Here is a 23,808-nt window from a genome sequence, read left to right on the forward strand (position 1 = left end):
AATGTTCCAGGTAGAAAACCGGCATTGATCAATATACTATCCTTAATTTAGGCTAAATGAATTGATATTAAAATGTTGGATTCCAACTTTCTTACTTCAACTTCAGTCAATGATATTGTTGATTATATATATATATATATATATATATATATATATATATATATTGATTAATGAGACACATTTTCATAAATAACAAACTCATTAACAAGTTTTAAGATATCTCATAAGCCTTGTCAACCGGGTTCTTATGGGTATGGTGCACAAGACAACTGAAGGATCAATGAAAGAGGTTGTAGAACAAATGGGACTGACCTTTTTTTTTTCTTATCAATAATAATAGCATTTGGGAAATTAATGTAACTATTGTTTTTATTTTTGCCAGCTGCAACAACTCACATATGAAGGAAATTTCAAGGAAGAAGTGAAACAAAAATTCCAAAGTGTATGTAAGGTAAAAAAAAAAGTAAAGGTTATATGGGCTGACAGTGCAGCAGCCGGTAATCCCTCCACTGTGAAGAGGCAGGGGTGAACGCTGCTCTGTGAAGGCAGCCTCACGCAGTATCCCCTTGTCTAGGAACCAGGAGACCTGTGTCTTCACTCAGTTCTCATAGTTCAACTCTGAACTTGGAGCGGGCAGGCAGCATGGTGCAGCCACCAACCCAACCTGGCTAAGCCAGAGACCTGTCCCATTACCTTGGTGTCCCCACTTGGGTCACAAGCTGATGTTACTCAACTCGACATGCTCAAGTGTCTGTCAGAAGCTTTATAAAGGCTTCGTTGTCGAATATTCTAATCGACGTGGGACTTGTAAAGGCCTAAATGGATAGTCTATGTTGGAATCTGGGATTTGATTAGATTCTCTCCAGCAATTTTCTCCGTGTTGTATTATAACACTAACCCCAAAATGTTGGGGTAGAATGCAATGGTTTCCGCTTACATGTAAATGCTCTTACTCTATTAACTATGCGACAAAGTGACTTGTGCCTATTAGAAAGTGCAGAAAAAACATAAAGTGCATCCTACAAATTCAAATTTGAAATTGCTGATTATGATAATAGTTGAGTTGGATTCATCGGTGAGTTTAGGTATTCCTAAGACTCAATTAACTTAAAAGTAACAAACTATAGTTAATGGATACGAGCAAGTTATTACTAAAATTCATAAGTATTTAATAAATTACAATTCCTTATTCGAGTCACTATTAAACATCAAAATTAAAACTAACAACTATGTCAAAATTAACGTGAGTAGGCATAGGATGATGAGACTTTATTTATCCCGTGATTCGCACATTGCATAACATGAGAAGGAGAAAAGAAATTGCAATACACTATTTAAGCTGAGGTGAATGAAACAACTCTTTAGATGCTTACAAGTTTTAGTCTCTAAATATGCTTTAGAAGTTGCCTTTGACGATCAAACTAATTTCCTTTTTCTACCAATTTTCTTTTGGTGAATTTTTATTTTCCTACAATGATGCTATGATTTAAGTCATGTTCCTTTATGGAATATATGGCTAAGGACCTCTCTATTCTGACTATAGTTGTAAACTTGTGAGAATAGTCTTTAATTTTTAAGAGAGAAGACACTAGGGGTGGGGGAGGAGAGGGAGGGTAAAGGAGTTGGTGAGGTGCTAACTGAAGATGGCGAGTTATGTCACAACAAACAATCCATTATACCATAAGTCTTGAATTAAGAGTAGATAATTAAGTTTTTAAATATGTTGAAAAGAGTTTGATTCTTTATTATATATATGAAACAAAAATTTTGATTAAATATATAATTTTAGTTTTATATACATGGGTTGTGAATTTTTAATTTGATTTTTATACGTAAAAATTAATCAGGTTTAAATATATATATTGTTTTTAGTATTTTATATTTTTAGTTTTTTAAATTCAATAATGCATTAGATGGCTATCATAATGAGAGATCAAACTAAAAATACTTGCACTATAATTAAGGATTGATTTATTAAAAAGAAATTATAATTATATATATAATTATATATATATATATATAGACTATTACATGTTTGTGGGCATTGTAAGTATGATTTTTATTGTTATTATTTTGGTTTCTATATTTTTTTTCCATTTGCATCTTCACACATTAAAATATTTTTTTATTACATAAAATCTCATGGATAAAGAAGAATTAAAAGAAAACAATTTTAATTTAAAAAAAAAAAACTAGAAACTAGAAAGAACACGATCAATCGGCGTTCAAAAAGTTTCTCTGACTCTTGGCAGCGCGAAGCTTGGAGGAGCACCGTTTGTCATGGCGGTTCCACCATCGGAAACTGAATCCGTTGAGAAAAGAACATTCCTTTCACAATTTTACTCTCACTATCTCGGAAACCGAATCCACGCTCTCTATCCCTACTTCTCCACAAATTTCTTGTCCACCTTCGTTCTCCGCTTCAGATCAACGCAGCGTCGGGAATGTCTCCCTCTTCCGCTACCTTCCTCTTCACTCGACGCTCCCTTGTAAGTTCATTCTCGTTTTCACTTCCTCAAATTCAATGTTCGTGTTTGAATATCATTTGTGATTTGATTCTCAGCTCTGTTTCTATTGCTACATTGAACGAATGAATGACTATTAGGGTTTTTGAGTGAGGTCTTGTGTTGTGTTCCCTTGCAGGTTCATGACCAAGAGATCTAGAGTGCATGATGTTTTGGAGGATATATTAGAGCGTGTTTTGATAAATTTGCATAGCGTCCAAAAGAATCTGCAGTTTTGGCAGTCCAGAGCTAAGGTTCTGTTTTGTTTTTGTTATCTGTATATATGAGTCTGTTTGGATAACCTTCTCTATAAGCACTTACAGGAGAAGAAAGAAAATAAGAAGAAAAATCGAAATAAGCTTATGCGTTAGTTAAAAATAAGCTTCTTGGAGAAGCTAATAATATGAGAAAGCTTTTATAAATTAGCTTATGCAGAAGCTAATTTAAGCTCATGGAGAAACTTGTTTCGTTTTTGCTTCTTATTTCTTCTCTTTTAAGTATTTATGAAAAAAAATAAAAATCCAAACAGGTAGTTCACATTCACACTATGTCTGTTAGGGAAATAGTTATACTGCTTATTCGTTTATCATTCAGAGGTCAGATTCCGAGAAGGCACGTTTCATGATATTTGAGAGGGGTCCAAGGGCTTTTATTGATGAAACAGTTAAATTGTTGCGTGGACTCACTGCTCAGGGTTCATCCACACAGAATCTGAGCCAATCTGCATCTGATTATATCGACGAGAGAGTAGGCTTTTTGAGTAGCTTAAGATATTCGCTCGCCACATTTTTGGCTCAGGTTTGCTTTGTTCCTTGTGTTTGAATCACAAAACTCTTTCATAATTAGAATGAGTATAATTTGCTTGTCTCTTGTTGTCAAGCTTACTTAATAGTTAATAATACTTTGTTATTGTATGATTCCGTTACATTGATGTTATTAATCTTCATATATGTAGAAGAGAAAATTTGGAATGACCAAATGATTATGAAGGTGGTGTTGTATCTTGCATGTTTTCTTAGAAGCTTCTGCTTTTCACCCAGTTGACCTAGTTTTGCTCTTGGGTACTTCCCCCCCTTTTTTTGATGCTGTGGCACTGTTATTGATGTCTTTAGGGAATTCCTCTAATGGGCCTTCTGAGGGATTATGAGGATAGGTTTAACAGGATAGTTCAGTCAGCATAGAATTTAAGCTAAATTGTTTACATATAGATGTGGGATTCGAGTTCTTCTGGCATATCACATGATTCAGCGTAGACAAATATTCATGGTGAATAGATGTAATGTGCACTTATGAACTCACCTGTAGAAATAGAAAATTATAAATATGGAAGAATTTCTATTCAACTTAACTTTATTAAGTGCCAATATGACATCAATTTTCTGATATTATTTCAAATTTGAAACTTCATACTCAGGTTTATATGGAAGTTGATAAAATTGGAGAGGATTTAGTGGAAGATCCAGAGACTAAGCTGCCCTCGTTGTTGGTTACAATTAGTGTTTTGTTTTCAACATTAGAAGCTTCAATTGGACATCTACATGCAATGCGTCAGGTTTATATAAATAAAGTTTTTTGTTTTTGCCTTTTTCGCCTCTGCTTTCACTTATGTATACTCTTACCCCTTATCTCTATGATCCATGATTTGTCAAAGCAAAACAGAAGCATGTTTGCAGATAAATATTGCTTCTAGAATTGACCTTTTCTATTTATTCAGAGTGATTCTTCTGTTGATGGGAGCTATTCAACCCCTCTGCTGTTTGAGAAGGTGCCAGAAATAAATCAGGAGGGATCTCAGTGGACAGACTGTGAAATAAGAGATGCTATCAATTCAGTTTATCAAAATTTAAACAAGTTGGATTCATATATATCTTTTCTTGTAAGAGCTTCTATCTTATGTTATCTCATTAACTTTTGGAGGCTGTGGCTGTCTAAATTTTTACCTATATGCATATGGTCTAAAATTCATAATATCACTTAATATGGATGTCCATTTAGTATTAAGGACAGGAATAATACATATTGAAACACCATTTCCAGTGACATAAATTACTTCATTTTTATAATTTTCACTCTTGTGGGAAAAAAATAAAACCGATCTGAATCCAATCTTCATAATTTAATCCTTCAATTTCTGGCAGCTCACTCTATTAGTATTAGCAATTTAGCATTTTGTTTTAATTTTTGGTGAGAAGCAATGTAGCATTTTTTCTGTGCCTTACTGTTCAGCATTCATGAACCCATCACTTTTTTTATTTCTTAAAACTTACTAACAAAAATGTGGCTGGCCAAAATTAATTGCTTACCTAAATTTCTCTTGTTACTTTGTCCTGTGCCCCCCTCCGGCTTTGATTGGTGATCTGAAATTCCCAAAACAGTAGAAACAGAATAGTAGATCCTACAATTAGACAACACTTAGCCTGACTTTATAATACACCTTATTATATGTTAAACACTACTAGATGCCTATGCTAAAAAAAAGTCACTACTAGAAACCTCTTATGTTCTTCTCTATCTCCTGGCAATCTCTGGGACTTTGTCAATGCCTATTAGAAGTGGACAAAATTATCCTGACTGGAATCAATAACTCGGGCTTCTATTTTTTTACCACCTATATTAGATTTAGTCATTTATGGATGGAGGTTCTGAAATTGAACAATTAATCAACTTGTTTTAATAATACAGATTTGTTTCTAGTTGTCCGGTTTATGTTGATTGGTTTGTTAAGTGACATCGATAACATTTTAAATTTCAATTTTATGGTTGTAATATGTTTCAGGTCATCAAACATAGAAAGCCAAGGAAAATAACTCAATATTGGATCCGCTATACATGTGGTGCAGTTGGTTTGTCAGTATGCTCCATTTGGCTCTTGCGGCATAGTAGATTGGTGGGGAGTTCTGATCTTGATAATTGGGTTCAGGAAGCTAGGAACTCAACATATAGCTTTTTTAGGAATCACGTAGAGGAACCGGTACATTTCTTCTAGATAATTTACCATGGTTTCATTCTTTTTTCTTTTTTTTTTCCTCCTCAATATAGGAGAAATCAACTTAACATATCCTTATGAGATAGGTGTGGTCAACATTATTCAATTTTCTTAACCTCATTTCCCTTAAATCTCGATCTATTATAATTAAAATTAACTGTGTACTCTACCTAAAAGTCTGTTCTCCATGAGCAATGAACAAATTTTATCTTCTTCTATCTTCTCACTCTTCATTCACATATTTAAATCTGTTAAAAGTGAACCAAACTGAATGAGTTTTACAAATTGATGTAGGATGGAAGCATGAAATAAGGTTTAGTATTGTCTAGAAGCTGATCTAAAGCACACTATGTAATATGTATATAAGGTTGAAACCAAATAAAACCCTTTAAAGTAATCTCTATAAAAATTACATAATAATCGTAAAAATCTTATATACTATTGAGATTGGAGTCCTCTTGCATGTCACTTTGTCCCACGTTATGATTCTAATTTTGTATATATTCTGATGCAATCAATTTTCAGATTTTTTCCATTAGGGATGAACTTTTTGACACATTTAAGAAGAGACATCAAGGTATTATGGACGTTGAAGAGGTGCAGTTAACTTCCAACTCACTACACAGGTTATTGGTTTTTAAATATGTTGTCCGCCTTTTGTTATTTTTAAATACTAAACCTGTATATAACCTTGATGCTCAGAATGCTTAATTTTTTTTATCATTACAAAATGTTTAATTTAACATATCTATTTACAGTTTTGCAACATATGCTGTTAATTAGGCACCTTAATAATTGCTTGTGAAACTTTTGGGACTTGAAAATTTTAATGAGTTGTGTTGACTCTCTTCCATGGCTTGAATTGAAGCTGATTCTATACGTAGAAGATTTAATTTGAAAAGAAACACAAAAAATCAACTAATGGAAGTTGTGCAGTAAATGCAGGATGTTAATTTTTCTAATCCTGTTGATTCAGTGTAGTCTGGCTAGCTATTATGATCTTTTACAATGTTTTCTAGCATATGTTAATATCATAAGTAGAAGTATAATCCTGTTGATAGTTTGACTGGTAATAGTCATCTACTTGAAATTGAAAGGCATGCTAGTTGCATGAATAATTGGATATTGCTTTTATTGTAACTTTTTCTAAAAATTTCTGTACAGAATGTTGTTGGCTTTCAGTGAGCAGACAAAGGGTCAGAAGTTCCCAGTGAATGCTTCGGATCAGGAAATGATGGAGATAGTCATGGATAGGTGAGTTTGGATATTTCACTTTAGAACCACCTCTAGTTATACTTGTCTAACGGTAGGGAATGAAGGCACTGCTCTATAGAGTTTCTAGCTATTCATCTTGCTTTGATGTTTCATTATGAAGATATGTTAATTTTAATAGAAAGCCATTGTTTTGATATTGACATTAAATGATTGTACTGCCATATCTTTTGACTAAGGGGTTTCTGGCTAATGTTGTGGGTTAACTATTCCAGTTTAACTAGCAGTATCTTTTGGGGTTGGAAATATGTGAGCATTTATAGGCAAATAATATTAAGATAATGGGTTCACTTTTTAAGTTGCCCTTCTGATATTGGATGTCCATGTTAGAATAATCTAAATTCCTTACCTGGATATTCATATAAAATATTTTCAATTTACATCGGTTGACAATATTCAAAACTTTACAGAATTAAAAATTGGATTTTGATGGAACAAAAAGACAATAACATACAGAAAGTAATTTTTATATATACTAGTCCTCTCTAAATTATCTAATAGGGACTTGGGTATTATGGGGTGCCTATGTCCCACATTGAGTAGTTTGGATGCTTGGTGGAGAAGTGGTTTGGTTCCCACCCCCCGCTTTAAGAGGGTTCTCCTAGTGCTTGGGTGCTTATCAGTTGGTATCAAAGCTGGCTGTCGATGTCTTGAGAAGGGCTACCTATGGGGATTTCGGCTCTCAAGGGCAGTGCTAAGTTAGGGACCTGGGTATAATGTGGTGCCTAAGTCTCACATTGAGTAGTATAGGATGCTTGGTGTAGTACACATTGGGCTTGGCTTTCCATCCTTGATGGCTAGCTTTTAAGGGAGGGTTCCCCAGGTGCTTAGCTGCTTATCATTTTCTAATACCAAGAAATATTGAATTTAGAATCTTTATTAGTAAAATTCATAAGATCATTTCATTTCTTGTAATATTAGTGTTTATCACAAGTGTTAAGATCTAATTTTTTCAAGTATAAATGTAGGTATGAGAAGGAACTCATGCATCCTATCCAAAACCTTCTCAATGGAGAGCTGGTTCGGGCTATACTTATTCAGGTAATGTAATTCACATGTTATATCTTATGTGTAACATCTGGTTTAGTAGTTTTAATGTAACTTTTCATTCACTATTCCAGGTTCAGAAGCTCAAGCTGGACACTGAGACGTGAGTTTTTTTAATCTGAAAATTTAAGTGAATATTTCACATTGTTTTAATTCCTCAACATTATATTTTGGTCAGGGCAATGCTAGAGCTGAACCAGATTCTACGGGCAAATGAAATCAACTTTGCAGTTCTGACTGCTTTACCTGCATTTTTTCTCTCTCTTTTACTCATGATGTTAGTACGTGGATGGTTCAAACAGGTAATTTCCCTTGTTTGGTTTGCACAAAATGATGAGCTTAAAGAATATAGGACTCCAAATATCATACTATAGTCTGAACTCTTAAGAAAAATTATATCAACTGAGTTGGAGTGTGGATCTTGTTTGGAGTGACACTCTACTCCATGAAGTGATTAAGTGAATATTGGTGACAAGATTGATGGGAGGGGGGAAATATGCTTGCAAGTTACAGTATGTATATCACTTGGTATATTGCTAAATCTTAATCTCTTCTACCTTTCTCTCTTGGCTAATTTTTTTAGTGAATGTGTACGGATACTGTTAAAATTTGTTTATATGTGATAGTGGACTAAATATTACATTACCTGTTTCTAGTTACTTATGTCTTAACTAGTGCTTGATTAGGTCGAAAAAGATGTTTTTTGATACCAAGTCTGCTCAATTTCATTCTTTATTTCTTTGTCCACTAATGTTATATACTTGACTGCCCTCATTTTTTTGTATAGAATTTTGTTATTTGCCTCATATTGATTGGTGGATGCTACACAGTATTATGAATTTACCTATTTTCTGTTCTCAATGCATGTTGTTTGTGCTATTCTCCAATTAGAATTGGAGTTTTACCTTGGTAAATTGTGTTATCCTTTAGTGCAAACTTTTATTACGCGGATTACCAAGGTGAATATTTTGAGGTAACTATTTCAAGGCTCATTATTTTTGGACCCAAATGGACAAATTTGTCAACTTGTATCAGTACTGCCTTCTTAATCTCTCTTAAAAATTCTGTTATCCACTACTTGCATTGATAAAAAAATAAATCTGTGTACATTAGGATACCAAAGCTGAGGGAAGAGGTAGAGTTGCTCGGATTCAGAGGAGGCTACTTGTTATAGAGGTTAAGAAAAGGATTATGCAGTACCAAAATTATGTTGATCAAGGGTTGGTAAGAAGCTTTCCTTTTTGTTGATTTGAATGAGATGGATGGATAGAGCAAGGATGAAATGTTGTGTTACATGTCATCTACAGGAGAGAGATGCAGAATATATGTTTGGACTGGCACTCTATAGCCTGGATCGCCTGTATCACTCTGTCAAGTGGCATGCAGAAGCTACCGGAGAGTGGGAACGGTTAGTTGCACTCTTCTCTCTCAATTCTCAGCTATAATTGTTGGGTAGTTACTTTCTGTTTAATGGATTTATATTACTGTTTAAGCACATGAAAGAAATGTGATTTTTATGAATGTTGAGATTGCTAAATCAGTGATATAATGAACAGCTTGCGCGAGGATATAATAGATTTGGCTAAGCCTAGACTACAAACTTCACACAAGGAGTCTGTGATATCACACATGGTTACATTTGACTGCTTGCTTCCAAGTCGGAACCGCCTGTAGCATATTTTAGCTTACTATTCTTCTCATAATTTTTTTAATGATGTTTTTCTTGCTACTTTGAAATCCAATTTTGTCGTGAATGTATGCATTTATTCTTCATACAAGGTTACATTTTATCACCAAAGTATGATGATAATTTTTTTTGACAATTTTGTCAATTGAATACAAATGATTATGAAGGGATGATATATCTTCATTTGCTCGTGAAAGTAAGTACACTAGATAATATTCTCATTTCCGTTTTTGGCTACAAGTGCAAGTCTCAGTGGTCATTTATTATTGGGGTTCAATCCTTTTCCGTCACAAGTAACCTCATTATATTATTTAACGTATTTTTTGTGCCGGTGTTGGAGCTATAAGTGAATGCAATAAAATGTGTTTAATGTTGGACAACAATTGAGTGCATGTTTCGATTCTCGTCCAATTTGCGACGGTGCACGCCTTTGATCTGTTTGCAAAATGCATTTTGGAGGCCAGCCGCTGATACTCAAACATACCCTGAATATGGAAATTAAATTAGATGACCAAAACACTAATTTAATCATAATTAAATTATTAACTATTTTTTCATAGTGTTTGTTTAGCCATTGGAAGGTTCAAGGAGAGCAAGAGGAGTATGGAAATGGTAATGTTTATTAAGGAATATTGACCCTGAGCGAATACTTTTTTTTTTAATATACCCCTAAGCGAATACTTAAAAGTTAAAACACAACTTTCAACTTAGAAAAATAATAGCTGTTCCCTTATAAACCAAGGGTCAAAAGCATCTAACAAGATGTTTAACATGTTCATCAAGTATACATCTTGCACCTAAAGATTGTAATTCAACTATTTTATTTCAAAATGATTTTTATTTATGTGCACTACATCGGTGGATGATACATCGGAACATTTTGGTTCAACTATTTTTTTTCTTCATTTTTTTAAAAGTTAAGCTCATTGTACATATTCAATCTAACATCTTTCCAAGAGCGTTGTGAACAAAACTTTTACATATTAAAAGGGGGTTAAAAGGGGTGTTGCTCACCCTCTCCCAGTTAATACAACCTAGTAATAATAGCCTTCACCACAAAATTTTGGTTCAGAACTACTTCCAACATTCTCTTTGGGTTTGGGGACTTCAACTTTGCTAACTTCACCACTAGCTTTGCTATCAGAAAGTCGTCGTGACCAGAGAGATACATATACATCCACTTTTATCAGAAAAGTTAATTATTGTTCTTTTCACACAAAAGATTTGAATGTTGTAGTTCAATTTTGTAATTATCAGGAAAAGAAAATTTCCATACAACACATTCATAAATTTCTTCTGATCATAGTGCATTGTTTCATACAACACTCTCTGATAGTGATTGATTGGTTTTAATGAGTTGATATTAACCGTAATCATTATTGTGAATTATTCACCCATTTTTATTGACTATTAATTTTGGTTGAAGAATTTAATTGATTATTTTTAATGAATTTTTCTTCTAAATTAATTTTTTTCAGGTCAAGGCTTGTAGTCGATACATTACTTAAGAGGTTTGAGTCTCAAACCAATGACATGTAGGATTTTTTTTTAAAAAAAAAGAAAACTATAATAAATTAAATTTAAAAAACTAAGTATGAGAGTTCATATTCAATTAAGATATAATTAAGATGGTGTGATAATTAAAAATAGAGTAATGATTTTTGTGCACCTCATTTTTTCATATACTTCATTAAGAATCATTTTTAACGGATTCTAAATGACCTCTTTACTAAATATTATGAATATTTTAATTTGAAAAAATTATTATTTAAAAATAAAAATTGTTTTATTATATTTAAAATGTTAACTATTAGTACATTATATAAATTCCTAACATGATATTTATAATTAATTAATTTTAGAATATACATCTATAATAATTAACCCATATAATTAGAAATAAAATTGGAATATTAATTCTAAATTAAATTTCTAAAATGCCTTTGTATATACTTGTTGAGATGTATACAAGAGGGATATGTCCCTTTTAAATTGAAATTGTTCAATTTAGTCTTCCAAATTTCAATTGAGCAAATTAGGTTATTTTTAATTGAAATTCAATTAATGACGACTAATCAAATCAATTGTAATAGAAGTTTTATTTTTAAATTGAACTAATTAATGACAATGCAAGTTATCCTTTCTAGTAGTAATTGAATTAACTATGATACAAATATGTGGTATAATTAATTCAGTTGCTATTAAAAAGGTAGTTTTTATAATAATTAATATGATACAAATATGCAAGTTATTCTACTTTATTCAATTTCAATTAAAATTAATAATCTATATGATACTTAATTTGGCTACTATAAAAAAATGATAAATTGTATTGTAATTAATTTATTTTCAATTAGAAAAAGATAGTTTATATTACCATTAATTTGGTTAGATTTTTTTAAAAAATAACTTACACTAAAACACATTTTTATTTTGTTTGTCAAAATATAGAATGGAAATGCATTTTTGTTTTTTTTTTTTGTGAGTCGATAAAAAAAATAGAACGTGTTTTCATTTTATATTAGTTCTTAACAGAAAACGGAAATACATTAGCACGCATACCCCCAATACAAAATAGAAAAATGGTTTTCTTTTATTTCAAAATCGATGGAAATGCATTTCCATGAAGGATATTTTCATTAAAAAAAATAAACTAAAGCAGGTGGGTATACTTAGCAAAGAAAGGGGTGTATTTAGATTACAATTTCTGCAAGTTTCATATGTTAATATTTTGACCAACTTTCTCCTTTATATAATATTGTCTAAAATAATAAATTTTAATTCTTTAAATAACTTTAAAAAATTATCTATTATCTTAAAATAAAAAAAATTACAAGTTTTATAAGCAATTTTGGAAAAACCTCTGTCAATAATATATACCATCTTATAAACTCAAGTCGAAGATCTCTGTCAATAATATATACCATCTTATAAACTCAAGTCGAAGATCTCTCATAGACTCTTATTTCTTCTGCTTAAATACCAACCCCCTCTCTAACTTGAAGTGTCTCTGTTTTCATAGACTTATATTTTATAGTGAATGACTACTAAACAGCTTAGATAGTAGTACAAACTAATTACTACTTTTTACATTTCCAAGGCCATCGAAAATAAAATTTTAAAAGTTAAATGTGAATCAAATATAAATTCCAAAAACACCAATTTATAATGCATGGTAAACAATTTTGAAATCATCATTAATTTCAGATATACTCATCATTGAATCAAGAATTACTGGTATTTTGGCACAATAGATGTAAGTCTAGGAGAGAACCTTCTCTTTATGGTCGTACTCTGAATTGCCGATTATAACAGTTACTAGGAAGATGCATTTTTTTGTCTTAATACTTAGACCAGCACAGGCACAAAACTTTGTAGTGTTTTCATGTTGTTTGGTACGAGCACACTTTCAAACTTTTCAATAGAACTGTTTGATTTATACCTGTTAGATAACATAAACAGAAACCACACACATGACACAACCCTCAACTCAAAACAAGCCATAAACAATTCTCAATTCCAGAATGACAAAGCAAACCCCACCTCTTAGATAAAATAAATAAAACCGGCCACACACAAAGTTTCAAGGCAAATGATCTTTTATCTCACATTAAAACAGCACTAGATTGTCATGATCATCAATAAAGTACAACTAGAAATTTTCAAGATTCTTATCCTAGCACATAATTTGAATGTCAACTTGATCTCTCAAGATACATAAAAATTCGCCATCAGAACTCAGAAAGTAATGCCCGCTTTATTTATAGCTAGTAATAACCTGCTACATTTCTTCATTCCTGCTAAGAAAAATATAATAGACAAAAGTTATGACACAAGAAAATACAACTTATACAACAAGATAAAGAAAAAATATTGAGCTGCTTAGTCACATTACCAAGAGTTAGTTTAGGGGAAGCGCAGCACGACTTCAGATAAAAACTTTCTTGTATATATATTGAAAATGTAAGACAAAAAATTGTTCACTATATCTATTCTCAGCTTTCCAGCTAAGTGGAGGTAAAGTTTTACAATACTTGATTCTGGAGCGTTTCTATTATATTGAAGATATGCAAGGGATTGACAATGGCCATATATGTTAACTCAAAGCAAGCTCCCCAAAGCAACATAACAATACTCTTATGTCTACTAGGGAATGATTGTGTTGGTATCTCAAGTTCCACTCAGACTGTGAAGCCTGAGATAGAGGAAGATATTGCCACCAGCGGTTAAAAGAAACTTCCATGTAGTTCACCGTATAAACATATATATGCATGCATGCATAACAACAAATAAAAAAGATGACATTTTGTTATTTATGATTAATGATTGAACATGCAAATGTATTCAATTCATTAACCTGCATTTATATGCTGATATGCATAGTTGCATACCAATACCTTGTAATTTTCTAGAGAAAGTGGAAAACGAAGAAAGGAAACAGGATATATAGATTAAGGTACCTCATCATCATCGTCATCATCATCATAATCACGATCTTCCTTCTTTTTCTTAAGACGGGTAGTACCACCTTCTTTGCTGATGGGCAACTTCATTGCTCCAAAGGGAGTGTCAACATCAATATGTCCTTTTATGGTGTAAGCAGTTCCTCTTCCTCTAATCATGTCCCATAGTGCAGAGCCAAAATCCTTAGGCCTGAAGGTAATTGGAATATCAATATAACTAATTCCACTTTTTTCAATTTTAGCAGACTTGGTGAGTTCTGCACCACCAATGCTAACATCACCAAGCCAGACCTCATAATCGAGCGCGTTGAGGCCGAGGTCAAAATCATTCTTGTTTTCCAACTTCAAGTGAAGAGTTGCAATTGTCTCTTCAAAAGAGAACCTTTCAAAATGAATCTTCTCAAGATCAATATCAGGCTTGTATGGTATGGGAATTTCTCCAGTTTTCTCCAAAGGTAGAGTTAGCCTTCCCAAGATGGGAACATCAAAAATGAGACTAACCTTCACCCTATAAGGAATGATGCTTCCAGGTTTAATATCAGCATATGTTTGCTTGATGTCATCATAAATCAAAGTGACAGGAATTTTGACAGTTTGCTCTCCATGTGCATGGATGGTACCCGCATCAGGTATCAATCCGGAAACTAGCTTCCTTCCATCACTGTCAACCAAGTAATCTATGTCAATCAGAGGGATCGGCACCGGATTCGGGTTCTTGATGAGCACATCAACAACAAGATCTGCTTTGTGAAGATTAATTGATGGAATGTGTATCGCAGTAACATCGGCACTCGGCTTCCCAAACCCAATAGCTTCCTCAATCTTCTCACCAATGTCATGAATGAAATCCTTCACCTTCTCAATGAATCCACCCTTCCCCTCCTCTTGATCATCTTCCTTGTGCTTTTCATCCTTGCTACCCCTTTCCACCTCTTCTGGCTTATCAGATGTCGACATATCTAAATCGCAGATAGTAAATGCATATAACAGTTAGCTTGATTGAGCAAGATCCAATCAGATCACACAACAAATCAAAGTCAACCAAAGAGTCACAATTTAACTATCTGATCAATTATTTGCAAAAGAAAACACTGCAACATGCTGGATCACTAGCATTAGCACTAGATACAAACATGTCATTCAAAATACAAACTTTAGATCTCCATGCTCCAAAAAATGCAGCAAAACTCATCATTCCTTACAAGGGTAATACTAGAAAAAAAAATATTTTATTTGTATTTTTATTATGTAATTACATTTTGTCACTGGATTTCCCTATAACCAAAATGGAGATAAACAGAATCATAAGGTCAATGCTTGATCAATTGAGTAGAATATAAGATACCAACTCCAGAAAAATCCAAAAAATGAAGCATGGTCTAATTGGCCTAAAGGTGGATCATACATATAGTGTAAATAAAGTAGAGAGAGTAGAGAAGTACCTGAAAATTGAGATGAGATCAGTGATCAAAGTGAGAGAGAGAGAGTATAACTGTGATTGTCTGAATGAGATTAACAAAACACAACAGCAGAGAGATCAAGATTTCGTAGGAGGGAAATAATTAAATAAATTTAAAAAATACAAAATTGTATATATATATATCATGAGAGTTTTGGATTACATCAAGGATCAGATATTTGCCACTGACACATGAAGAAATGGTAGCCGTTGATTGAAAGTCTGGGTTGGTTTGACCATAAAACCGACCATTTCCACTCTGTAAAGCATGGTCCACACGGAATGTACATGCGCCTCCTGCCCACATTGTGTTATTGTTTATTGTTTAAGGAGGGAAAAGTCACCAACCACTCACTTTCTCAAATTTCAACTTTATTAAGGTTACAAATTGAAATTACTACAAAGTTGAGAAAAAGTCTGAATATGATTAAAAACTTATTAATTATTGAGTTAAAATTATTAAATATTTTTATTAAATTTATTATTGATAATTAAATGTACTTAATCATAGAATAGTCAAGTTTTAAATATACTGCTATTTTAGTAAAGTTTTAGAAAAAAAACCTAATTAATAAAAATAATATCACTCAATCAAATTTAAAATTATTATAATGTAAAATAAAAAGATAACATTCATGAGTCAAAAGAGACAGACACGTCGAGTCATTTTTTAATTCAATTTTTAATCAAACAATCCTCACTATTCAATGTTTTTTCTTAATTATTATTTCAATTAAAATGACAAAAAAAATGAAGGGCTAGAAGAAGAGATAGATAGAACAGGAATGTTCTGTTTATTGCTAACTACAAAAAGAATCTTTAATTCAATCATTTAAAATCATATGAATTATTAGTATATTGGTATTTTAAAAATTGAGTTTAATTTTTAGGACTAATTTTATAAGAAATTTTTATGACAAATAGTGACAAAAAAGAGATTATTTTAGAAAAATAATTTAGTAATCAAAATTTTTAAAAACTAAGTGATGCATATAACTTTTAAGGACCAAAGTAAATCACTTTGAATGACTAAATTAAATCATTGAAGGATTAATTCGGTAAAAAAATGTTTTTTTTAATTGAGTACTGACAAAAAAAGAGTTTTTAAAATTTTAATTTAGTAATCAAAATCTAAAACATTAAATAATGAAGTGATGCGTATAACTTTGAAGGACCAAATTAAAAGTTTTCTCTAAATACAAAGAATATATTTTTATACTTATTTTAGAATTGCAATAGATGAATATATTAATTTTTGTCAAAAAGATGTAGAGTGTATTTAACAAGTCACTTAAGTAGTTTATAAGTTGGTTTGATTAACTTACAAGTTTATTTTCTCTTTTTCCTTTAGAGAAGAAATGTAGAATCTAACTGTTCATGGATGAGAAACTCTAGAGCTAATAGCTGTTAGCTTCCAATTAACATTGCACAGTTACACGCATTACACCAAAAACAAATAGCTCAAAGGCTAATAACAATATATTAAGCAGACAATAAGATTTTACTCTTCTGCAATTTTTTTTTTCAATTTTGGTTATTGCTGAGAATTCCTAATTTATGGATAAACCTCCTATTCATATACAGTTGCAATGGTAGGCAGTAGACAAAAACATTTTTATTTTATAGTATCTTGGACACTACATTGGATTCTTTTGAGATAAATCTAGCAATATACATTGGAGTCTTCTATATTATATTACATAATGAGGGTAGATTCACATATTGTCCTGTTCACGAGGCCAGTGTCCATAGACAAAATGCAATTGGAGTTCTCAGTAATTGTCTGAATGTCTGTCCATCAAATACAACCAATTAGCATCTCAAACACTTTGAGACGGCAGCCATGGAATCTATAATAATTATAATGTAAGCTAAAACTTGCGTCTCACAGAGGCAAATAAAAAAATGCCTTGGACTGATGAAACAAAATTATATAAATGATTCATACCACAAGGTGTGAATCATTACTAACTTACCAATATAACAAGGCAGATTTTACTGGTGAAATAACACTTATAATACAAGGTAGAAAAACTCATAATTACAAAAGGGGAAGAAAATCAGATGTTAAGGAGGACCATCATGTCCCTAGAGGAGCTCTGTCATCTGGTCCAGCAAGCATGATCTGGCATTATTTGCATTTGCAATTTAGAAATGGTGACCAAAAAATAAAAAAAGAGAAAAGTTGAATTCTGAAATTCTAAATGTAAGTTTCAGAAAGACATACATTACAGTCAAATGCAAATCTCCTTGCAAGCATGATGGCTGCATTCCTTTCCCTCTCTGATTCAAAGGCTAATACAAAAGAATGACCTTGCATTGGCTGCCAAAATAGTGCCTGCGCTGCAGCATTTCCGCCTCCGCGAACTCCACAAAGCTGAAGAAAACAAAATCAAAATCGCAATGGATGACCAAATTCCAGATTATCATAAATGACAAGAGAGGGAGGAGGGAGGAATACATTATAAAGAGAAAGAAAACAAATGCATTTTCAAACACAGAAATATGGCTTCAAATAATTCTTCAATGCATAAGGTATATATTCACACCACACATAATGATTAACAGCCAGTAGAGAACTGAGTGCAAGAAAGGGGTTAGAACATTGCATTGCTTTTCACAATCAAAATATGTCAATAAAAAATATAGATATCATCAACAATTTGAAATACCTGCATTGAACTTGAATAGTATTCTTTGGCAATTGTTGTCTTTCCTTTACAAAGTTTAATCCTCATCTTACCAACATGAAGCACATGAATAGATTCAGTTGGATGATGTGAACCATTCATCTGCGTTACAACCACCTGCAAAGTAGTAAATGCAACCCAACTTTATAAATTGTAATGTGGAGAACACAGTACAAGACAACAGCAGTTCGTCAAAACTAAACACTGCTTTTAAAAATTTGATTAAAAGACTAAAGCAAGTCAGCAACAACCCATGGAACCATACACATTTGGGTCAAAAAACAGCTCAGTTTAACAAGGCTTTCATATAATTATATAAAAGTTAAAAGGATAGAACAACATACATTGAATTCAGTGTCATGTTTGCGCATTAGTGCCTCTACATACGTTCCCAAACCAGCAGCTGCATAAGAGTAGAAAAGAAATTAAAGCTCAACAAGATTGCACAACAAACATGTTTCAATCTCTTAAAACTGATAAGAAAACAACTTTATGTTTGAAATAGAAACAAATATATAGAAGCAATGCCTGTAAATGACAACTAATGCAAATGAGGATAACTCAAATTAAAACCAGACCTGGATCTATTGGACCAGCAGTTGAAAGTGTGATGTGCTCGTTTTCTGAAATAATATCAACTTGTAATATGCGTCCAACATCAAAAGGTTCAGGGGCATAAACTGATTTGGTTGCTCCTGAGAAAGTTGTATTATATGATGAGCAAAGATAAAAACGAGGAACTAATTGGATGACATATTTAATAACAATCAGCCTTCCAGTATCTAGAACAGAACATCTTACATAATAACCCCCATTGACAGTTAAGATTCTGATTGATTAACATTAATGTATAATGATAACCATAAAAAGCAAGTCAGACATATGAATAAAAAAAGTCATTAGTATATACACAAAACAAGCAGTCAGTTTGAACATACATCTATGATGAAAAAGGTTAACAACCAGTTTATCAGTAGGTGAGGGTTTGAGTGCTGCCAGTATGACATTTATAATTTTCTATAAATACTAAGGATTGAGTTGTCGTCACCAACACTGTTATTCAAATTCTGCCTCTGGGAAGTGACATAATAAAAAATGCTATACCAGAAGTAGAAAAATGCATAAACCAAGAGTCAATTGACTTGCATACTCGACATAAAAAGAAAACCGCACAGAAACAATACCTGAGATAAGTTCTTTTTTGGCACCATCAGACGACACACAATACCACTGAATTGCACATCTTGAAACTTCAGGGGCATTATCAGAGCAAGGTTGAATTTGCAAATAAGAACCTAATGTTTCATTCCCTTCAAGTTCATATAAATGTGGAACATTTTCCCCACCTTTCTTCGTCCTTGTTAACTGAACAGTAGCATCAAGGATAATCAGTAAAAGAAGCTTACAATGGTCAATGGAAGACAATCACAAAATTCCTTCATTTAAGCAAAGAAACTTAACATTCACTTAGACAACAATATAGTTTAACATCAAATCCCAAATTCTAATTCTTATTCTTATAATTAAAAATCATCATGGAATTTTCCATCACAATGTGCAAGACATTAGAACATTCCCCCAAGTCTATCTAAAGATCGTACACAGCAGAAAAAAGAATATGGAAATTTGCATGTTTGATGTTTTTCATATTGTATTTAGTTTCTTTTCTTTTTTATATCACTAATAGAAAAATAAAAAGAAATATGAAAGAATTATAGGACCAGATTTTCAGTATTGCCAGAAAATTTAACAGTATGAAGGTATTTGCTGCATGACCTGAAGCATAGATGACATAAAACGCCCCCTGTTAGTTGTGATACACACACAACAATTGACAAAGCATGTTATCCCCATAATCCGTGCATGATGTCAAACCATGGAATGAACACGTATTCTCAATCGCCAAACCAAAAACCAAACTATAAAACCAAATTGAAGTTACCAAAAGTGATTCATCATAACATGCTACTTAAAAAACAAGCAGCCTAAAGTATTCCACATAATGCTGAGAAAATATCAAAGAATTGACAATGGATGCATTTCATATAACAATCTTTTCAACATGACATAAGATGACAGGCATACCTCCTTCTGAAGTCTAAGATACTGTCTAGTCTTCTCTGCGAGTTGAGCCCTCAATGCTCGAAGCTCATGTTCCATATCCATGACCTACATATCAATCAACAATCAATGTATTCATCACTTTGAAATAACTTGATAAAATGTTAACAATAAAGCAAAATGAAGTCTAAGAAAATAAAGGGAAGAAAGCCAATTCTTCACAGGAGAACACACAAGAGAAATGGAACCTAGAAAAAGAGAATGCATTTGAAATAGCAGTTAGATGAGAGACAGAATAGGAAGATGTGTTCAATATATACCTTGCTTGGCTGATGCAGCATTTTAATTCTTCGAGCCTCTTGAACCTCCTTCATTAATTGCTCCATGTCCTAACCATAGTGCCAAATGTTATTCAAATGATTATTACTAACAATGCATAGAAAGGGGAAGCAGTAGCTCAAGGGTATCACATGATAACTATTGGGAAAAACCCAAGTCTCACTTTGGCTAAAGATAAGGCCAATATAGAGTATATAAGTGGGGAGCAACCCTCATTAGCTTTTAGGATTGAGTTAGGCTCAAACCGACATTTTAAGATGGTATCAAAGTCTATTCTAGATCCATTAAATGGACCGCCCACCATGTAATCCACACACCAAGTCCAAAAGTGTTGGGCATGAAGGGGTATATTGGGAAAAACTCAAGTCCCACTTTGATTAGAGATAAGGCCAATATAGAATATATAAGTGGGGGACAATCCTCACCCTATGAACTAGCTTTTGAGGTTGAGTTAAGCCCAAATCCACATTCTAAGAATAATAATAGCCAAAAGTGTAATATGTTTAGTTGAGGGCTCTAGGCTTTCAAGGAGAATGGAAAACAATAACCTTGAAGAATAATTTTTAAAAAATAAATAAAATCTTAAACATAATTTTAAAAAAAAAAATCTCGAGCAAATGATATATGAGTCTGATGCACTTGTCATTATGGCATCATGAATTACCAAATTCCCCTATAATAAAACATGACAAATGACAAGTAAATAGCACAAACCTGTTTCCCGGAAGCTTGAGACATTCTCTCATGTTCTTGAAGTGCCTCTTCCACTCGTTGAACTGCTGCTCTGGCATCCTCTATTTCAGCACGAGCAAAAGCTCTTTCCTCATCAACAAGTTTCTTAGCATCTTCAGAAGCCTATAAATTAATCTAAACTCTCAGCATTGGTAAAGGAAATTTCTTTATGCGGGCATGTAAAGAAGATATAAACTAACAACATATTTCTTTGCTCCTTTCTTTTTTTTTTTTCCTATTTCTAATTAAATTCTTCCATCACATAAAAGAAGTTAACTCACCTGCTTAAGAAAATTTGCAAGCTTCTTCACCTCTGCCTTCTCTTGTATTAGTTCCCCTTCCCTCTGAGTCAATTGAACTGCTAGAGCTTCAACCTGAAGAATCCCCACAATAAGTTACAGTTGCAACTGAACATTCTATTAAAAAATTAAAATATTAAAAAACTTAAATTCTTTTTCTGTGATTGGAGCAATGAAAGTATTATCTAGATAAGAAAATTTTCTACCACAAGCTTATGCAAAATTTAAGTATTCCCAAGTTTATTCTCAAAGCCTTTCCATTTCACCACATACACACTCCCGATTAGACTTTTATAGAGAACAAACAAGACTTTATATTTATATTGTCAGCTTCATACGGAATAAACATGAACATATGTTTACTAGATAGAAATAAAGGTGAAGTATGTATCTTCTTTTTAAAAAAAATAAAATAAAAATACTAACCATAGCAATAGCTTCTTCCACATCATCCTTGTTTCTGCCTGCCACACGCCCTTTTAAGGATTCAAGTGCATCTCTAAGCTTTTTCAAAAGAACATGTTTTTCCAATGATGCTGCCTCTCTAAGTCTAGCCTGAACTTCACCAGCATACAAAAAGCTTAGTTAAAAAAGGGCAATCAGTTTCTTAGGAAACTACGAATATGATAAGTGACCATTTCAATTGCAAACATTTCACAATAAGAATCTCAGGTTGCAAAACCCTCCAAAAGGAAGAACTATATTCCTATGGAAAATAAAAATTGAGTTTCAACCAGAAGGAAGGGTAACCTCTTCAGACAACTTAGCCGCCGCCGCCAAACCCTTCTCGAATTTACTAGCAAGGTCGCGAACCGAGAGACGATTATGCTGTTCCAACAGCTGTGCAGTCTCACGTGCAACAACCTCCTTCATTGATAGCACTTTTGGGTCATCCTTTGTCTCCATTATCTGATTATTTGCTCCAATTTTGTAATTAGGAAACCGAGCAGAAGCAAACACCACATCAGAAGAAACCGCTGGCACAGCCTCTCTTTGCATCGTATCACCAAAATCACGAGTCACCCTCGTCATTTTTCACAACCAAAAACACCTCTGCCAATCACAAAAAACACGCCCTTTAGCAAAGGTAATTCAACAAATTATACATGAAGAGAACAAAAACGAAAAAATACTAAACAAAACAAAACATAACAAAAATAAGAAACTAAAAAAAAGAGATACCATAACACCACAACCCATTAGGCCTATTGAAGTCAAAAGCATATTTTGAGAGTTCTCCACAAGGAAACTAAAGCCCCCAATTCCTTTTTTTTTTTTTTTTTTTTTGAGTTGAAGCAGTGAGGAAAAGGGTATCAAGAAAAAGACAAAAAGAAGAAAGCTTTAACTTACAAGATCATGAGAAGGTAGAAAATGGGTAGCTAGGCTTGTGATTCTAGGATCAGATACAAAAAGGTGTTGCTCCAATTTGGTTATAGTACACAAGCAGCGGTCAGATCAATGGTTGTATAGAGAGAGAGAGAATAAGCATATACATAGCATAAGCATATGGATAGAGAGAAAGATGAAAGCTTTGCTTTTTGAAAAGAGGAAGCGAAGGGAAAAAAGAATAGGTTGTGTTGTGCCGCCCGTGTGTGAAGTGAACGTTTTGTGTCTTTGTGTGCACGTTTGCCACAACCACAACAAAACAGCTTTGAATGGATCTAGCCTTTGTTGGTTTTGTGGAGGAAATTATAAAAAATAGAAAAGAGAATAGAGACAATAGGTGTGAGGAAGAAATAAAATTATTGTATTCTAATTCAAATTTTTCTCAGATAGAATTATTCTATTCTAATTCAAATAGAATTATTCTAACAAAAGATAAACTAATTAGATAACAAGATATTAGCAAAACAAGAATATTAAAACTAACTTGCTCCTTAAAGATAGGAACCACTGATTGACTAGGTTAATCCATTAAAACTGACTTACACTTAAAATATAGGAAACTAACTTATTTACTAAATCTTATTTTAAAAACTGAAAAATAAAATATTATGCAGTTACAAAAGTATATTTTCAACACTCCTCCTTGCTTTTGGAACTACAAACTCCAATTTTTTGCCTTAAGAGTTCAAGTTTGTTGATAGGTAGTGACTTTGTGAACATGTCAGCTAGTTGATCTTTAGACTTGCAGTAAATTAAGTTCACTTCTCCACTTTGTTGCATCTTTATCAAATAATAAACCTTGATGTTGAAATGTTTAGTCTTCTCATGACACACGAGATTGTTTGCAATAGCAATGACTACTTGATTGTCAACAAAAATTTCA

At 32.7% G+C, this 23,808-nt stretch overlaps 3 protein-coding genes across 7 annotated transcripts; 1 reads left to right on the top strand and 2 right to left on the bottom strand.

Moving 5' to 3' along the window:
- The first annotated feature begins 2,187 nt into the window (after nucleotides 1-2,187).
- LOC114401002 (protein DGS1, mitochondrial-like) lies at nucleotides 2,188-9,692 on the top strand. Of its 2 annotated transcripts, none has more exons than XM_028363564.1 (14): nucleotides 2,188-2,489; nucleotides 2,644-2,758; nucleotides 3,099-3,302; nucleotides 3,919-4,056; nucleotides 4,219-4,380; nucleotides 5,281-5,475; nucleotides 6,016-6,116; nucleotides 6,655-6,744; nucleotides 7,731-7,803; nucleotides 7,884-7,912; nucleotides 7,988-8,111; nucleotides 8,923-9,033; nucleotides 9,117-9,217; nucleotides 9,366-9,692. In XM_028363564.1, exons 1-14 carry the CDS (start codon nucleotides 2,281-2,283, stop codon nucleotides 9,481-9,483), a joined length of 1,770 nt encoding a protein of 589 aa, XP_028219365.1. In that variant the 5' UTR covers nucleotides 2,188-2,280; the 3' UTR covers nucleotides 9,484-9,692. The 2 variants fall into 2 exon arrangements, with proteins under 2 accessions (XP_028219365.1, XP_028219366.1); XM_028363565.1 differs by having other exon boundaries at nucleotides 8,923-9,029.
- Nucleotides 9,693-12,911: 3,219 nt separating this feature from the next.
- Nucleotides 12,912-15,537, bottom strand: LOC114401028. 3 transcript variants are annotated; one of them, XM_028363568.1, is made up of 3 exons: nucleotides 15,402-15,537; nucleotides 13,962-14,918; nucleotides 12,912-13,295 (listed from the first exon to the last, which is right to left on the bottom strand). In XM_028363568.1, the coding sequence occupies exons 2-3, from the start codon at nucleotides 14,914-14,916 to the stop codon at nucleotides 13,288-13,290; spliced, it is 963 nt and encodes a 320-aa protein (XP_028219369.1). In that variant the 5' UTR covers nucleotides 14,917-14,918; nucleotides 15,402-15,537; the 3' UTR covers nucleotides 12,912-13,287. The 3 variants fall into 3 exon arrangements, with proteins under 3 accessions (XP_028219369.1, XP_028219368.1, XP_028219367.1); XM_028363567.1 differs by having other exon boundaries at nucleotides 12,912-13,293; nucleotides 13,957-14,918; XM_028363566.1 differs by having other exon boundaries at nucleotides 12,912-13,296; nucleotides 13,957-14,918.
- A 1,481-nt stretch (nucleotides 15,538-17,018) lies between these two features.
- Nucleotides 17,019-23,165, bottom strand: LOC114401064 (stomatal closure-related actin-binding protein 1-like). Of its 2 annotated transcripts, none has more exons than XM_028363569.1 (13): nucleotides 22,890-23,165; nucleotides 22,290-22,592; nucleotides 21,966-22,094; nucleotides 21,522-21,614; nucleotides 21,223-21,363; nucleotides 20,490-20,558; nucleotides 20,194-20,277; nucleotides 19,293-19,473; nucleotides 18,687-18,803; nucleotides 18,453-18,511; nucleotides 18,091-18,225; nucleotides 17,646-17,795; nucleotides 17,019-17,543 (listed from the first exon to the last, which is right to left on the bottom strand). In XM_028363569.1, the coding sequence occupies exons 2-13, from the start codon at nucleotides 22,569-22,571 to the stop codon at nucleotides 17,499-17,501; spliced, it is 1,485 nt and encodes a 494-aa protein (XP_028219370.1). In that variant the 5' UTR covers nucleotides 22,572-22,592; nucleotides 22,890-23,165; the 3' UTR covers nucleotides 17,019-17,498. The 2 variants fall into 2 exon arrangements, with proteins under 2 accessions (XP_028219370.1, XP_028219371.1); XM_028363570.1 differs by lacking the exon at nucleotides 22,890-23,165 and adding an exon at nucleotides 22,722-22,838.
- Nucleotides 23,166-23,808: the final 643 nt, after the last annotated feature.

This window comes from Glycine soja, chromosome 2, assembly GCF_004193775.1.
Source record: "Glycine soja cultivar W05 chromosome 2, ASM419377v2, whole genome shotgun sequence".
NCBI lineage: Eukaryota > Viridiplantae > Streptophyta > Magnoliopsida > Fabales > Fabaceae > Glycine > Glycine soja.